We start from the raw sequence: 15631 nt of genomic DNA on the forward strand, positions 1-15631 counted from the left end.
CGGTGTGTGCCCCACCTTGTTGATGAGACAAGAAGACTAGTTCGATTCTTTGATGAACATTACAAGAATCTCGCGGTCACGTAACGGTAAAAATTGACAGGCTTTGAAGTCGGGCGTCTCTCCTTTGTAATCTTCAAAGGACAGGTATCAACCTTGCGATTGGTCAGGTATTTTTTACCTGAGACCAATCAAACAGCCATCTCCTTCAATTTTGCTATGACATATTCCAGGGGTGTAGAGAGCGAGAGTGAGCGTAACCCCTGGATATCGAGGATGGGTTTATCTAGGATATTGCATTCAGGGATGGTTGGACATCTCGTAAAGTAATATCTATGATGTTGGTAACTGATCGAAGTACTAGTATACATGCTAAAACATATATTTAATTAGTAAACTATAACATTGAAAATATTATAACACGTAGGAACATCATACCAAGTATAGGGACACACCTTTGAAAGAAAGAATGTAACATACTGAATATGGTAGGTCACTATGATCTTTGCTTAATGTTTGGTCTTAGAAGAGTTCATTAAAATACTAGCTTAAAAAAAATGTGTACCAAACAATTTAAAAGATGTCCTGAACTAGGACTTATTTGGATTATTACAAATTGTAGTTATCGTATTTCATTGAATTTTTGCCGTTATTCTTTAAATCTTTTCTTTGAACTAATACGGTGAAATATATTTAGATGTGAGAAACGGTGAAAAATGTATCTTTAAAAAATAAAACCTGCTTAGGTTTAAATATGTTTGTATGTTTTAATTAGTCATAATCCAAGATGAATGATCCCAATGTCCTACAAACGAATTCTACAGACAGATATCATTTTTGACCGGATTCGTAACTTCTTCTTTTACCAAATCTGCACACGAGATCTGTAACGTCATGTATTTGTGACTTTAATGGTCTCTCCTATGAAGTAGGCGATTGTTTTTTAATTATTGTATAATCGGGAAACTTTTTATTGGAAGGATCAAAGACCATTCTTGAATTTTAAAATGACAGATATGGAGCTATTTTCTACTGTTTTATTAGTCACATTGATAAGTTTGACCACAGGTTGTCTAGTACAGTGTGAATTCACATTGACTTAATTAAGACATCTTCAAAAAGATTGTCGAAACGTTGCGACACGTTTAATACGTACATTGTTTGTGAACAAAGTAAAACTTTTATATAAGATGCATACATTGTAATGATCGTATAGATATGTGCACAATAATATACTTCGAGATGTTCCCTGAATGTAGCAGATGCGTTTGATCTACGTATCCGCCAAATCTAGTAACGTCTGATAATATTTTAGAAAAGGAAAATTCACTTCCTCGAAAAGGCTACGGTTTCGGTTTCGATTTGTATGTAGGCTATAAATAGTCATGATCGAGGTGTAGACGAGTACTACTGTCATTAAACGTTCACGGGGACACGTCCACGGTTGAAGGCAGCAATGTGGTATGTTATTTTTATTTACCTTGTGCAATATTTTAACTTAAATAGTCAATTGATAAAGAGGCTATTTTAGAGCAGCATCGTCTGTCAATATATTAGAAAATACAAGTGTATCACTCTGTGGAACGGTCAGTAAAAGATGGCCAAACCCAGGCTAGATTGATGCCACGTATGCTTTGGTGTTTTCCATGTTGATGAGCTAGATTTATGCCATCTTTCTGAGATAGTCACAATACAATGTGTATTTGACAGACGAGTGGGAGTTAGATTGGGGTTCGGGGGACATATCTATTCACAGCCTAATTGTGTTGTTGTTGTTGATATGTTTAAGAAGGCGCAATTATGCATGACAGTGTTATTTTTCTTTCTGGAATTTGAAGTGCTCTCCTCTCAAAACCCTAGATTCGTCATCCTCGACATCCAGGGGTTACGCTCACTTTTCGCTCTCTGCACCCCTTGAATATGTCATAGCAAAATTGAAGGCACGAAGATAGCTGTTTGGTTGGTATCAGGTAAAAAAAACCTGACCAATCGCTAGGCTGATACCTGTCCTTTAAAGATTACAAAGGAGAGACGCCCAACTTCAAAGCCTGTCCATTTTTACCGTTACGTGACCGCGAGATTCTTTTGATGTACATCAAAGGATCGAACTAGTCTTCTCATCAACAACGTGGCCCACGCACACTGAGCCTTCAATTTTGCTATGACATATGAGCGTAACCCCTGGATATCGAGGATGTATATTCGTATGCCCGTTTCTATAGATACATGTCCTATAACCTGTTCTTCGATCCTTATACTGATACATACATAATTTGCACGTGTTTGCTGATTTCTCTAGCGCTACATGTAGCGATACTGATTGGTTCATCCATCGCAAAAATAAATATTCCGAAACGTAGACAAAATTATCATTAGATGAAAATGTATGATAGTATGTGACAAATGTCGGGAGCTTCCGGATTTGAGCTCTTTTGGTGTAATTCCAGTGTAAACTCTTTGTTGTTTTGGCGTCAATGTACCATGTACTCTAGTTCGTTCGAAATGACACTGAAACTCATTAACCCTAACGTCTATATCTTTTGCAGCACGGGTGAAATTTACTTCGACGTTGGTGTTCCCAATCAATGGAAACCTCCGTGCAGATCCGATCAGGTGTGGTCAGGCCCCGGAGACAAAAAAGTGAGGGAATTCTACGACAAACATGTTGACATTAAAAAATCAACGTTTCATCACAATCAGGTAGAGGTTAGTCGCCTACTGAAGAGCCTGTACAAGGAGCTAAAAACACTCGAGAAATCTCACCAGTTTCTGAGGTTCCGACCATTTGTGAAGCAAGGGGGTTCAAGAGAGCGCCTTAAGGTAGGAGAGGCAAACGAATTCGATGCTGTACTCCCTTTTACATTCCTAGGAACCACAGCCACCGTCAAAGAATCCCCCAGCAACGGCCTGCCCTCCGGTCATGGTGAAATCGAGATAAATAAGGTCAATAGTCGCATGACCGTTCAGCCGAAAAATCTCTTTTCAGAAAGAGATGGTAAACGTTATGTCAACTCAAGAGTCTTCCATGACCAATTCATAAAGGGACGAATTGATGCCGCTCTTCAGAAGTTGAACGCAAGACCCGAGTTCGCAGGCTTTAACATCAAACGCCAAGCTACCGCCCCAGCCATTAAACTCGACGCTAAGGTGAATGGTGAGCAAATCAGTATTGACGTCGTACCAGGATATGACATTCGAGAAAAGGGATCAACCTTGAGGAAATTCATGGTTTCCAGATGGATTCCAGGCTCCCAAAACGACAACCGAGTGGAGCCTATCCCCGACCCAAACACGGCGTGGCGTATATCTCACTCTCAATTCGAGATGCGCATACTGGATAGATGGATTTCCACAAACCTTACGGCACAACGTCTCGTGAGAGGCGCCAGAATACTCAAGGCCGTTCGAGAGCATGACGTCGAAAGGAACTCCAGCTCACAGCTGCATCATGTCCTGTCGTCCTATCATATCAAGAACGTTCTTCTCCATTCCATTTTGCATTTGAGAAAGATTGATGACGTTGGTTTGCCAAACGTGACCTCAGCGTGCAAACATCTTGTCCATATGATCGACACCTCCTTGGAACACAGAAACCTTCCACAGTTTTTTTCCAACAACCCAAGCCTGGAAGAGTATTTTCCTATTTACAACTTCCACACGGATTATCCGATGGTGAATTTGTTTCAGGAGCGTTCTAATGGCGATCTACAACAGATTCGAGCAGATCTTGAAAAGGCGCTTGATCACTTCAACCTGAAGCCTCTTCTGGACGATGTTGTGGACATTCATGAGGATAAGCTTGAGCCATTCTTGAGTAAGGTGAAAGCCGGCGGACCATCTATTCAACCGTAAGATTAAGGTCAAAAGACACAGCTAATACAATAATCCAACACTCAGATAAAGTTATTTTGTAATCAACGGTGGACGTCTTCTGTAACTTGCAATATTGTTATATTAATCATATCAAAGAATCGACGTGGATATATTATACGCGCAATTGTGTGTTCGTTTCCTCCCCCTAGTGTAATCATATGTGTGTCTTATGCGCTCATCTTTGATTACAGGGTAATGTGAGACTCACTATGTGTGTCCATCACACTACAGAGAATGAGTGGCATCTTCATAGCAATACCAATAGATAACATTATAGTATGTCTTCATTAGTAGACGAATCAATTTCCAATAAAAATGATGAAAGATTCTGTAGCTTTTACACATATTTCTGTAAATTTTTAAAGTAACATATATTTCTTTAGTGATTGCCTGTTTGTATTAACGCTTTATTAACATATATAAACATATATTCATGTCTTCTTATTGATATTGAATAAAATGTAAAATTACTGATGAATGATTTAGTTAGCATTGTCTTTTGTCTGCCAAAAAGGATTCTAACAATGCAACCTGTTCACATTAGCATTAGGTAGCTAGTAATGATTGCAACATATCTACATGGTTCCCATTGTCATTGACAATGATTCCAACATATATAAAAAGGGTCACATCGTCACTGGTCAGCCAAAAATGATTCTGGCATACAGATAGTTCACATTGTCACTAGACAGCTAATAATGATTTCAACATATTTGAATATTTTACATTGTCACAAGTCAGCTGACATTAAACTGATGCAGTAGAGATATACGATACTGTTATGGAGTGCGTCACCAGCAATCGGAGTATAAACCTTTTTTTGAATTATCTTTTAACAATAAGCAGAGCCTCACAAGACGTCCTTGTCCTTAATGACTTCCTTACTGATCATATCCGCTCTTGGTTGGGTTAAAAGCTATGCTAATACAGCTACGCCATGTTGGACGGTTCTTCGGCACTATTGGATCCGTGGTCTCCCCGTGTTTCCCTTGCGGCTTCCAATGAATGGATTTCGTGGGTATAAAATTGCAACCCTGCATTCTCAGCAGATGCCTTACAGTTTGGTTATTGTAGCACTTAATCTGTTGAAATTATTTTGTGCTTCATGTGTATCAATATCTAGGAGTGAGAAATATAAAAAAATGGGTTTTTTTATCAATAGAATAAAGATAAATTTATTTAGGAGTGAGAAGTGGTAAAAAATAAACCGTTATTATATTTTTTTCTGTGAAATAATAGAGTCAATACATATAAATTATATGTAGATTTCGGTGGCAAGATTTTCCTGTAAACTGTAAGCATTCATACGGGAACAAACTGTCCCTCTTTTGACCGATTTGTTTCTGTTTTATACGAAAGATGTGCTGTCTTTAAATATAAAAAAAATCATTGACCACATCCAACGTATATACCCTCCACTGCTTTAAATCTAGGAAATCACATACTCTTCTACTTCAGCCACTTTCCTCGATCTTCAATTATAACATGGCCAACAGAATCAAATAAAAATGTCTGTCTATAAAAAAGCGACGGGTTGTTTTGTTCGAAGAAGTTAGCGAAAGGGAAAATTATACACGAGTCATATGTAGTAGAAAAGTCAAGAATAGCTACACTCCACAGGTATTATACTGATTTGAAGCATGGAGATATTTAGTAAAAGGTATAACAACAGTATCTTAGGCTCCTAAACATTTTGTAAGTTTGAAAACTCAAGCCTTGTAAGAATATGTTTTGGGGAAAACCCAACCAGCACAACAAACCCATGGGAATTCCATATCAAATAAACCTTATATTAGGTCAGACCCTCTTATTTTGGATGACTGTGCTTCTGAAGCAACCGAAGTATATTGCTTGGCGTCAACAGAAAACAACGTTTTGGGACCGAAATCTAAAAATAAAGTATACAATGACAAGAAATTAAGCAATCCTGGCAATAGCGCACAAACAACATAGCAGATGAGGTCATAGAAATTCTTTCATGAATTCATATAAACCCTTACATTAAGAAAGTCGAGCATGTGAAGCACAAATGTCCATTAATTATTTTGTATTCGGAAGAACAGATAGCTGATAAGAAGTTTAACTTACTGGGGAAGGTGGGAAGCCATGGGTGCACAATGAAATACGTAGGCAGATCAGGATTCGGAATCGTATGCATAGGTTAGCTTAAGCAACTAATAATGCAGTACATTGGACAGACTTTCGGAAAAAGAGAATAGTTTTAGAATGATTTGGGAGCTACCTTCAGGGCCGAAGTCAGCAGGTTATTATAGAAGGAAGCTTTTCACAAAAGAGTTACATGCTGGGGTTCCCCAGGGGTCAATACTGGGACCACTCCTTTTTTTATATTTATAATGATATAGTAACTGATATTAATGCCAATATTCGACTGTTTGCAGATTATTCCTCACTTTTTTATTGTTGAAAATCCTGATAGTGCAGCAAATAAGTACTCGGGCCAGGCAGTGGCTAGTAAATTTCAACCCCAATAAAACTGAAAGTGTGGTTCTTACACAAAAAGAGAACGGCAACAGCTCATCCTCCTCTATTTATGAACAATACTCAAATACAGCAAGTATTACAACGTACACATCTGGGTGTAACTATATATGAAAACTGTTCTTGGCATGTTCACATCACTTAAATATCCTTGCCAAAGCATGGAAAATGCTAGGAATTCTTAGAGGTTTAAGATTTCAGCTGGATCGAAAAATCTTTAGAAATTATGTATTTTCATATGGAATATGCCGACATGATTTGGGGTAATTGTACCCAACAAGATTGTCGTGAACTTGAAAACTTCACATTGAGGCAGTCAGAATTGTGACTGGAGCAACAAAATCTGCATCATTCAACTCAATTAGATTAGAAACAGGATGGGAAACATTGTCGCATAGGTGATACAAGCATAGAATGAAAACTTGGTACAAAATATAACATGGTGCTGCACCATTTTATTTGCAGAATGTGCTTCCTCCTGTGATAGGAGCTGTCCAAGGTCACAACTTAAGAACCAATTTAAATATACATCCACCATCATGTAGAACTAATGTTAACATGTCTTCTTTCTTACCTATTGCCATTAGGGAATGGAATGCCATATCTTATTTTTTTTTTTTTTAATTTAATTTTTTTATTTTCAAAGATTTTCAGAACATGTACATTATACAGAACATCACATCAACACATATCCACACATTCACACATATCTACTATTGAAATTATCAGCAACCTCATCCTCCTCATCATCCTCATCATCTGATGCTGATTTTATACAATCACCAAGACACATTCAATTTTCACACACTTTCACACATAGAATAGACAAAACAAAGAGAGAGAGAGAGAGAGAGAGAGAGAGAGATCAGACTGCCAAATCTGAGAAGATACTAAATAAAATAAATAACTGCTGTGAGTATTTGTCAATATTTTGTTTTTTTTAAGTAGAATAACAACTAATAACTTAATATAAATAGTCATAATATTCAGGGTTAGTTGAGGTCAAGCTCTACTAATTTTAACCATTTTTCCCATTCAGAAGTAAATCTTCTAAGGCCTTGTTCCCCTTTACCACGAGCAATATATTTCTGAACCTTATAGTAATCTTTAATCGAATTGACTAAAGCCGTCACATTAAGTGACTTATGAAAACATCTGGTTTTGTATATATATTGTTTAATGAACAGAGTAATTTCATTATCAATTCTGGTATAAATTCCAGTTTGGTTGATAAAACCAAAGATCATTGATTCTTTATTTAGTGAGAAAGGAATAGTGAGAGCACTTAAAAGACTTTCAAAATTGCTCAGAAATTTTTGTACTTCCCTGCATTCCCATAAAACGTGGGTAATTGTCTCCCTTTCTATGATACAAAAAACACAGTGTGGGTTATTTACAAGTCCAATTTTGCATAAATAAGAATTGGTTGTTAAAATATAATGATTAATTCTAAATTGCAACCATTGCAATTTTGTATTTTTTGTAACCCTGAAAGGAATAGCATATATTTTCCCCCAAGTTTCCTGATTATAGTCGAATATAGTTCCCCATTTTGTTTGAGCAGTTATTGATGCATTATTTCTGATAAGTATATTATAGAAGTCTTGAGAACCTTTTTTCTTCTTTAAAATTATTACAAGATGTAACGGTATAATTGGGTATATCACATTTTTGTTTGGCAAATTAAGTTGTTTCAGATAATTCTTTATGCTTGTTATCAAGCCATGATATTCTAGATAATTAGTTATTGTACCATGTAGATCACAAAATTCCTTAAAAGACAAGAAAGAGTAGTCTGTGTTGTTTTTCAACAAATCATTAATTATCATAATCCCGTTTTTAAACCACTTACTATAAAAAACAACTTTATTACCAACAGAAATATTTTTGTTATACCATAAGGGTGTCTTAAGTAGGGCAAAATTCTCATTTTTAAACAGCTCCTCTTTTGCTCTTAATTTATACCATGCCCTAAACACATCTTTCCAAAACACATTTTTGCAATTTCCTTGAACTTTATTAAGGTACTCGTTTCCTGAGTTAGCCAAGATATGAGGATTTACACAAGATTTTAAAATGCTTACCCATTTACCTTCTGATCTAAAAAACCTTCTTATCCAACTTATTTTCAGAGCTTCAATAAAAGACATTAAATTAACCATTTTTAGCCCACCTTCTTGATAATTTTGGATTATTATGTCCCGTTTAATCTTATCAGTTTTGCTATTCCATAAAAAATTGAAAAGAACAGAATTGAGCTGTTTTATAAATTTTTCAGATGGATTAGGTAAGGAAATGAACAGATGATTCATCTGAGAAATTAATAAAGATTTAATGACATTAATTCTACCAATAGGTGTGAGCAACCTTCTACTCCAGCTCTTAATAAGAGCTTTAAGTTTAACTAATTTTTTATCAAAGTTCATTTTAGGTATTTTGCAAAGATCTACATGGAAATCTATCCCAAGAAGAGTAAATTTATTAACTCCCCATCTAAGATTCATATTTGGAAGGAGAACATCATTGCTGTATTTTTTACTGCCTATCCAGACAACTTCAGTTTTACCTACATTTACTTTAAGACCAGATATTTTTGCATAAATATTTAGTTCATCAACCGCCCCTTTCAGTGATTTTTCAGAACCATCTAATACCAGAGAAGTGTCATCTGCATACTGAGAGTTTAAGATGGGACAGTTATTAACCTTTATACCAGTTATACTCTTATTGTTTCTAAGGCGGATTGCTAAAACTTCTGCACATAGTATAAAAATATATGGAGCGATGGGATCTCCTTGACGACATCCACGATTTATTTTGAAAAAAGCTGATAAATTACCCCCCTGGTTTATAGCAGAGCTTGAATTACAGTGTAAAATTTTGACCCAATTTCTGATATCGTTTCCAAATCCAAAATATCTAAGTACTTCGTCTATGAATTTCCAAGAGACAGAATCGAAAGCCTTTTCAAAATCAACCATTAATAACATTCCAGGGATATCATTTTCCTCTGTATATTGCATAATGTCATAAACCAGGCGAGTATTTTCTCCTACATAGCGTCCCGATATAAATCCTGATTGATCAGAGTTTATAATTTTTTGTAAAACTAATTTGAATCTACTTGTTATTGATCCAGAAGCAATTTTGTATACAATGTTTAATAGAGAAATAGGTCTCCAATTCTTTATAAAATACTTTGATTTATTAGCCTTAGGTATACAAGTAATTATTCCCTGACGTTGTGTAATAGATAGCTGACCATTTGAAAAACCATAATTTAATGCCCTAACCACAAAATTACCTAACTGATTCCAAAAACATTTATAAAATTCTGATGTGAATCCATCTGAGCCTGGGCTCTTATTACTTTTCATATTCTTTAGTGTTATAGATGCTTCTTTAAGTGTAATAATACCTTCCAAACTGACCGCTTCTTCAACATTTAATCTTGGAACATCAAAATCTTCTAAAAATTCATCCAAATCTATGTCATCGACTTCATTATCAATAGAATACAATTGTTCATAAAAAAATTTCACCTCATTTAATATATCTACTTGTTTAGTTAGAAATTCCCCATTTTCCTGTTGTAACTTTGGAATGATTTTTGATGTAAAATGTCTATTTTCTAAATTAAAAAAATAATTGGTAGGTTTTTCACCCTCATCAATCCATAAGGCTTTTGCACGTATTATACTCCCTTTTATCCTATGTACTCTAATCTTTTCCAATTCCTTTTTTTTCTCAAGTAACTTGTCTAAGTCTACATTATTCTCATTTTCCAGTTCCTGTATTTGATCTATTAAGGTCTTTTCCCTTGCCCAACACTGTTTCTTTTTATAGGAAGAATATGAAATTGACTTACCTCTAATTTCCATTAATAGTGTTTCTAAAAATAACTGATCATTTATAACAAACTGTAAATCTGAATCAGGTATATCATCTATATTTTCAGGATTATATATAGGAAGGCAATACTGTAATTTAACTGTTTTAATAGTATCATTAATTATATTAAGATATTCCAGGTCATATAATAAGGAACTATTTAACTTCCATAGACCTTTACCTTTTTTAAATTCGTTAAATTTTAACATAATTTTGGGGAAAGAATGGTCTGATCTGTAACCTGGATCTATACTTGTCTCACATACACTTTGTAATAAGTTCCCAGAAACCAAAAAGAAATCTAACCTAGCCTGCTTGATAGGTTTACTCCTGCGCCATGTATATCTGGAAATGTCAGCATGCTGTTCTCTAAAAACATCCACTAAATCAAAGTTATTTATTATTTCTAATATCCTTTCACGAGCCTTTGGATTATTAACATTTTTGTAGCTTTTATCACAATCTAAATCAGGATTAAGAACTAAATTAAAATCCCCACAAATAACACAGCTATCATTTTTAAACTCATAGAGAGTTTCTTCTATTTTATCATAAAAAGTTGGGTTGTCAGAGTTTGGACCATACAATGTAATTAAAGTTATTTTCTTACCTTCAATTTCTAGATCCAATGCCAAAAAATTCCCTGTCAAGTCTTTTTTTTCCTTTATCACCTTGACTTCAAAATTGTTATTGATAAGTATTGCTACCCCCCTTGCATTAGATTTAAAAGAATTAAAATAGCAGTTATAGCCCCATTCACTCAGTAATATTTCTTCCTGTTCATCGGTAAAGTGAGTATCTTGCAGACAGTAGATATTGTATTGCCTATCTCTTAAATAAGTAAAAACATCCTTGCGCTTAACCTTGTCACCAAGGCCCTGGCAATTGGCAGATAATATCTTAATTCCCTCCACAACTGTTTAAGAAATTACAATGCATACAACAATGTATGGAGTTACAGCAGGCAGTAAAAATTGACTGACGGAAACTACACAGCAGTAACAGTATTTGCCCGGCGTGATGTCTGACACAAGAGATGAAATAAAGAACTGAACACAGAGAAAAGACACACAAAAGAAACACATAACGGACACAAATAAACATTTAAAATATCAAAAGTGGTCAAGAAAGACTGACTCACTATCACCTATACACCTTCATCTAATATTCATTCACCTGCATGCCACACCTCATCCATTCGACCCAATTTATCCAGTCTTTCGATCCTCACTCGTCATCAAACGACGCTGAACTTAACCGGAAGTACATATAGGCTAATCTAGTCTCAATCAGTTAGATGTTTAATGGCATAGATCTTACGGGCTAAGCATCTGACTGACCCAGAAAACATAACTAATTACATAGACTGGAACCGACATTGGACTATATTATCCGTCATATACTATATGATATCAATATACAGTTTTTGCATGTCTAGAATGATTATCCAATATCTATCACCATTTATGTAGGTAATATATTATTCAACTGTTTTCAATATGTCATCATAATATATATTTATATTAAAAATGGAGGGGAAAAAAATAATGTAAACTGTTATTCTGATATTACATTCTATTTACTAATACTTATACCAGGAAACACATAATATCATAAGATTCAGTTTCATATACAATTCACTTTCAGCCCTTTCATACTTTCATAGTTGCGCAGCATCAGTCAAAATTACATAATAAATCAAAGAGACTATAACTATAAACAAATACAGTATTATCAATATAGACATATAATAGCACGTAATATTTCATTGTCAGAGGGAAAGAATGTCAATCACTACCTGATTAATCAATATGTACATAAGTATCGACAATTTCACTGAATGCCAAATCAATATATTTTGCACATATGTAAAGTCACTGATTTTCAGGTATGATTACTTACGAAAATTGTCATCGTTCACCAGGAATGTCTCCGACAGTATTGTATTAGAAAAAATTCTCCGTTTTTTTCCATTTTTCAATAATGCAAAAAGTTTTCCATCAGTACTCCATGAACGCGCAACACACTGAAGTTCAAAAGCAGCCTTCAACCTCTGTTGATTGATACGGGTCAAGTCCTCTGTGATAAATGTCCCCGATCCCTTTAACACTTTCCTTGTCTGGATGATTTCCATCTTCTTCCTTCGGTGGATGAACTTACAGATAATGTTACGAGATTTACCTTGCTGGAAACGCCCTAGTCTGTGTGCAATGTCAATATCAGATTTGCAAATCCCAACTTTCAGTTTGTCCTTCACGAAACTCACAATCTTTCCAACACAGTCTTCCACAGTCTCATTTCTATCTGCGTCTTCAAATCCCACTATCCTAATAGAATTTTTCCTCCCATGTTGTTCCAGATCATTTTGTTTGTTTTCAAGTTCCAGCCATTTGTCTTCTGAATCTGTTAATTGCTGTTCAAATCTGGTTACTGATTGTTTTAAATCCTCATTCTGCTCCTCTAAGTCGTAAATCCGACCCTCCATTCGCTCTATCAGTTCCCTATTTTCTCTTCTGATTTCTTCTCTTAGGTTTTTCATCTGTTGACACATGTCCTCCTTCATCGTTGACAGTATAGTGAATATATTGTCCAGTTTCTCATCTGTCGACATTTTCCCTTTCGATATGTCACTGAGCTATCTTATAGTCTTGCATAAATCACCTCAACAGACAGCGTATTAGTAAACCACCATATTAGTATGCTGGCCATCGCTGGGCCCAGGTACATACACGACTTCGTCTTGGATGTAGCTCCCTAAATTATCATCTCTATAATAATGTTTCTGACAAAGATCTATGTAGATGTGGGCAGGTGGAAACTCCTTCCCATTATTTGATGCAGTGCAGGCTCTTTAACCAAGCTAGAATGAACACCATAGATACTTTAAATATGAATTTGAACCCTGAACGGTTAATTTATGGTGACCTAAATCTGTCTTAAAAGATGATAGCATACTTATATAATTTGATAAGGTACAAAGGTACATTTTAGAGTCGGTAGATTCTAGGTGCCAGTGTAGGATCTGTTCATGCTATCTTCATTACTGTTTTCTTTCTTTTATCATACCTACCTATGATCTTTGGTTCATCACATAAAATGGTCAGTGTTATCACTAACTGCTTATTTAAACAATGTATGTGTTTTCTCTCTTGTAATTACATTTCAATGGAGATGGCTTTATATACGATTTAACATCTTGTTGTCAGATACTCTTCCTATCTACCTGTGTACTTGTTATATATGACAAATGAAATTAAACATTGTTTAAACCAAGGCGGGAGCGTTATAGGGATAGACAGAACGTTCAATTTAGGGAAATGTTTCGTGACGCCAGTAAGCTATAAAAAATCAGGGGGTCGTACATGGGGAGACGAGGGAACCTACACTGGGAGATGACAATGTATCATTCATGTCTTCACATGTTAGGGCTAGGTTAGGGACTGGTGATTTGGTGATAGGAACAGACGAGGAACGTGCCATTACAAAGTCTGTACAGACCTGTTTTCAAAATGCGACTTTTTTTTTTGCTCTGCACGAAACACTTGTAAATATATATTTAGAAAAATCAGGCACATCATTAAAAACAAGACAACGTATTATTAATGTTATTTTTGCAGACGTATTTGTATATTTTAGATGATATATACACTGTATAAGATAATTAGATTATATACACGCGTGCCGTATATCGAATGAAAAAACAACAAGATCCATATCATGCGTAACAATAACATGTATTTCAGAACAGAAGAGTTATCATAAATAAACCTATTCAAGTGAATCTTAAACATAGATTTACAATCATCTAATGTTTTTTTTTTAAATATACTATAACATGACCATGTGGCTTTTTGTCAAGAAAGATCTGTTTTTCAGCACTTGAGAATGTCTTGTACCACACCTGACCAAACTCATTGTATTTCACAACGAAGTCACTTCTGGAGTCACTTCTTCGATTTCTTTTTCACAATCATAACAAAACTTTCTGTGTCAAATCTATCTGAGCTAGAGTCTTTGTGAGCTGATCCGGATAGTATTTTTTCTGCGAATGGAAAACGTATAACATCGGGAGTTCCACAAGGGACTGTTATATAAATTATAGATTGTCACCTTCATATTTTGTTTCTAACTCCACATATGCGTCACATTTGCTGAAATATGTATAGTACAAGTGAATTCCAAGACATACCTGACATGATATACACTTTCTACACATATTCGCTCTGTTGTCATTTTCGCGCTAATTTTACAGTACATTTAAGCATTGCACTGCTTTCAGTTGGCATTCATAGGCAATATGAATGCCAACTGGACAAAGGCAAATTCATATTGCCTATGAATGACAATTGAAAGCAGTTCAATACGTATATTTATCATTTTTGGAATCTGTTCACCGCATAAAGAATTCAATTACACTCATTGTTATTTAGCATTTAGTTTAAATAATTTATGTATCGTGTATGCTTGTTCATTGAATAGAACAGCCATCACCGGGGATGGTCAGTAGTATCCAACGAAACAATTATGACGTCATAATAATGATGACGTCAACAATCGGTCCATGACATTCATAGCCTATATGAATGCCAACTGAATTTGGTAGGGTTATGTAGTGGCAATGCAATTCGATGGTAAATATTAATCGTAATATCGCTTTTAGCTCACCAGGCCCGAAGGGCGAAGTGATCTAACAGCTTCTTTTCAATAACCAACCGGTCTAGGGTGATGATGTTTTGACCAGTACCACGGACTTAGATCTACAAATGTAATTCCGTGCCAGTACCTGCTGGGATAAAGACACCTACCAAGTATGTTCAAATGAATGACTTTGACTCAAGGTCACAGGGGTCAAATATGTAACATGAACATTAAAATAAATATTAATATAAGAAAAAATGTTAATTGAGTCTCGAGATTACGCGTTCCTAATCATTAATATTTAAGTGAACTGGCAATAATTACCACCACTTTCACAAGATCAGATATCGTTCAATATAGGTTCGTAGCGGCAGAGGCGTTTGTAATATACGTCTTTGGTAGCGGTTGGGCGATAAAGAATTTTGGGATGATATGGTTGTTATATCCTACTTGGGGCGAAATGAGCGAGTTGAAATAAAGTTGGGGCGAAATGGTCTGGGGCGACCCGGTTTTGGGGCGAAACGTCTGTAATTCCTTCTGACGAAGACTTATGGACACTTTGCTTGTGTAAATTGGCATGAAATAAGGTTGATTGACAAGTGTGAAAACCCTGTTTGGGTAGAATTATGTCGTATTGGGTAGCTTGCATTGTCGATGGAGAATTGCTGTACAGTTATCCTTAATTCTTGTAATCGAATCGTCGTCAGGTCAGTGTTTCTATACGTATCACCAT

The 15631-nt window shown here is 35.4% G+C and overlaps 1 protein-coding gene across 1 annotated transcript; it reads left to right on the plus strand.

Annotated features, from left to right (window-relative positions):
• The first annotated feature begins 1375 nt into the window (after positions 1-1375).
• LOC110442463 lies at positions 1376-4341 on the plus strand. The gene is made up of 2 exons (XM_021486089.1): positions 1376-1458; positions 2544-4341. Exons 1-2 carry the CDS (start codon positions 1454-1456, stop codon positions 3847-3849), a joined length of 1311 nt encoding a protein of 436 aa, XP_021341764.1. The 5' UTR covers positions 1376-1453; the 3' UTR covers positions 3850-4341.
• Positions 4342-15631: the final 11290 nt, after the last annotated feature.

This window comes from Mizuhopecten yessoensis, unplaced genomic scaffold (assembly GCF_002113885.1).
Source record: "Mizuhopecten yessoensis strain PY_sf001 unplaced genomic scaffold, ASM211388v2 scaffold716269, whole genome shotgun sequence".
NCBI classification, from domain to species: Eukaryota; Metazoa; Mollusca; class Bivalvia; order Pectinida; family Pectinidae; genus Mizuhopecten; species Mizuhopecten yessoensis.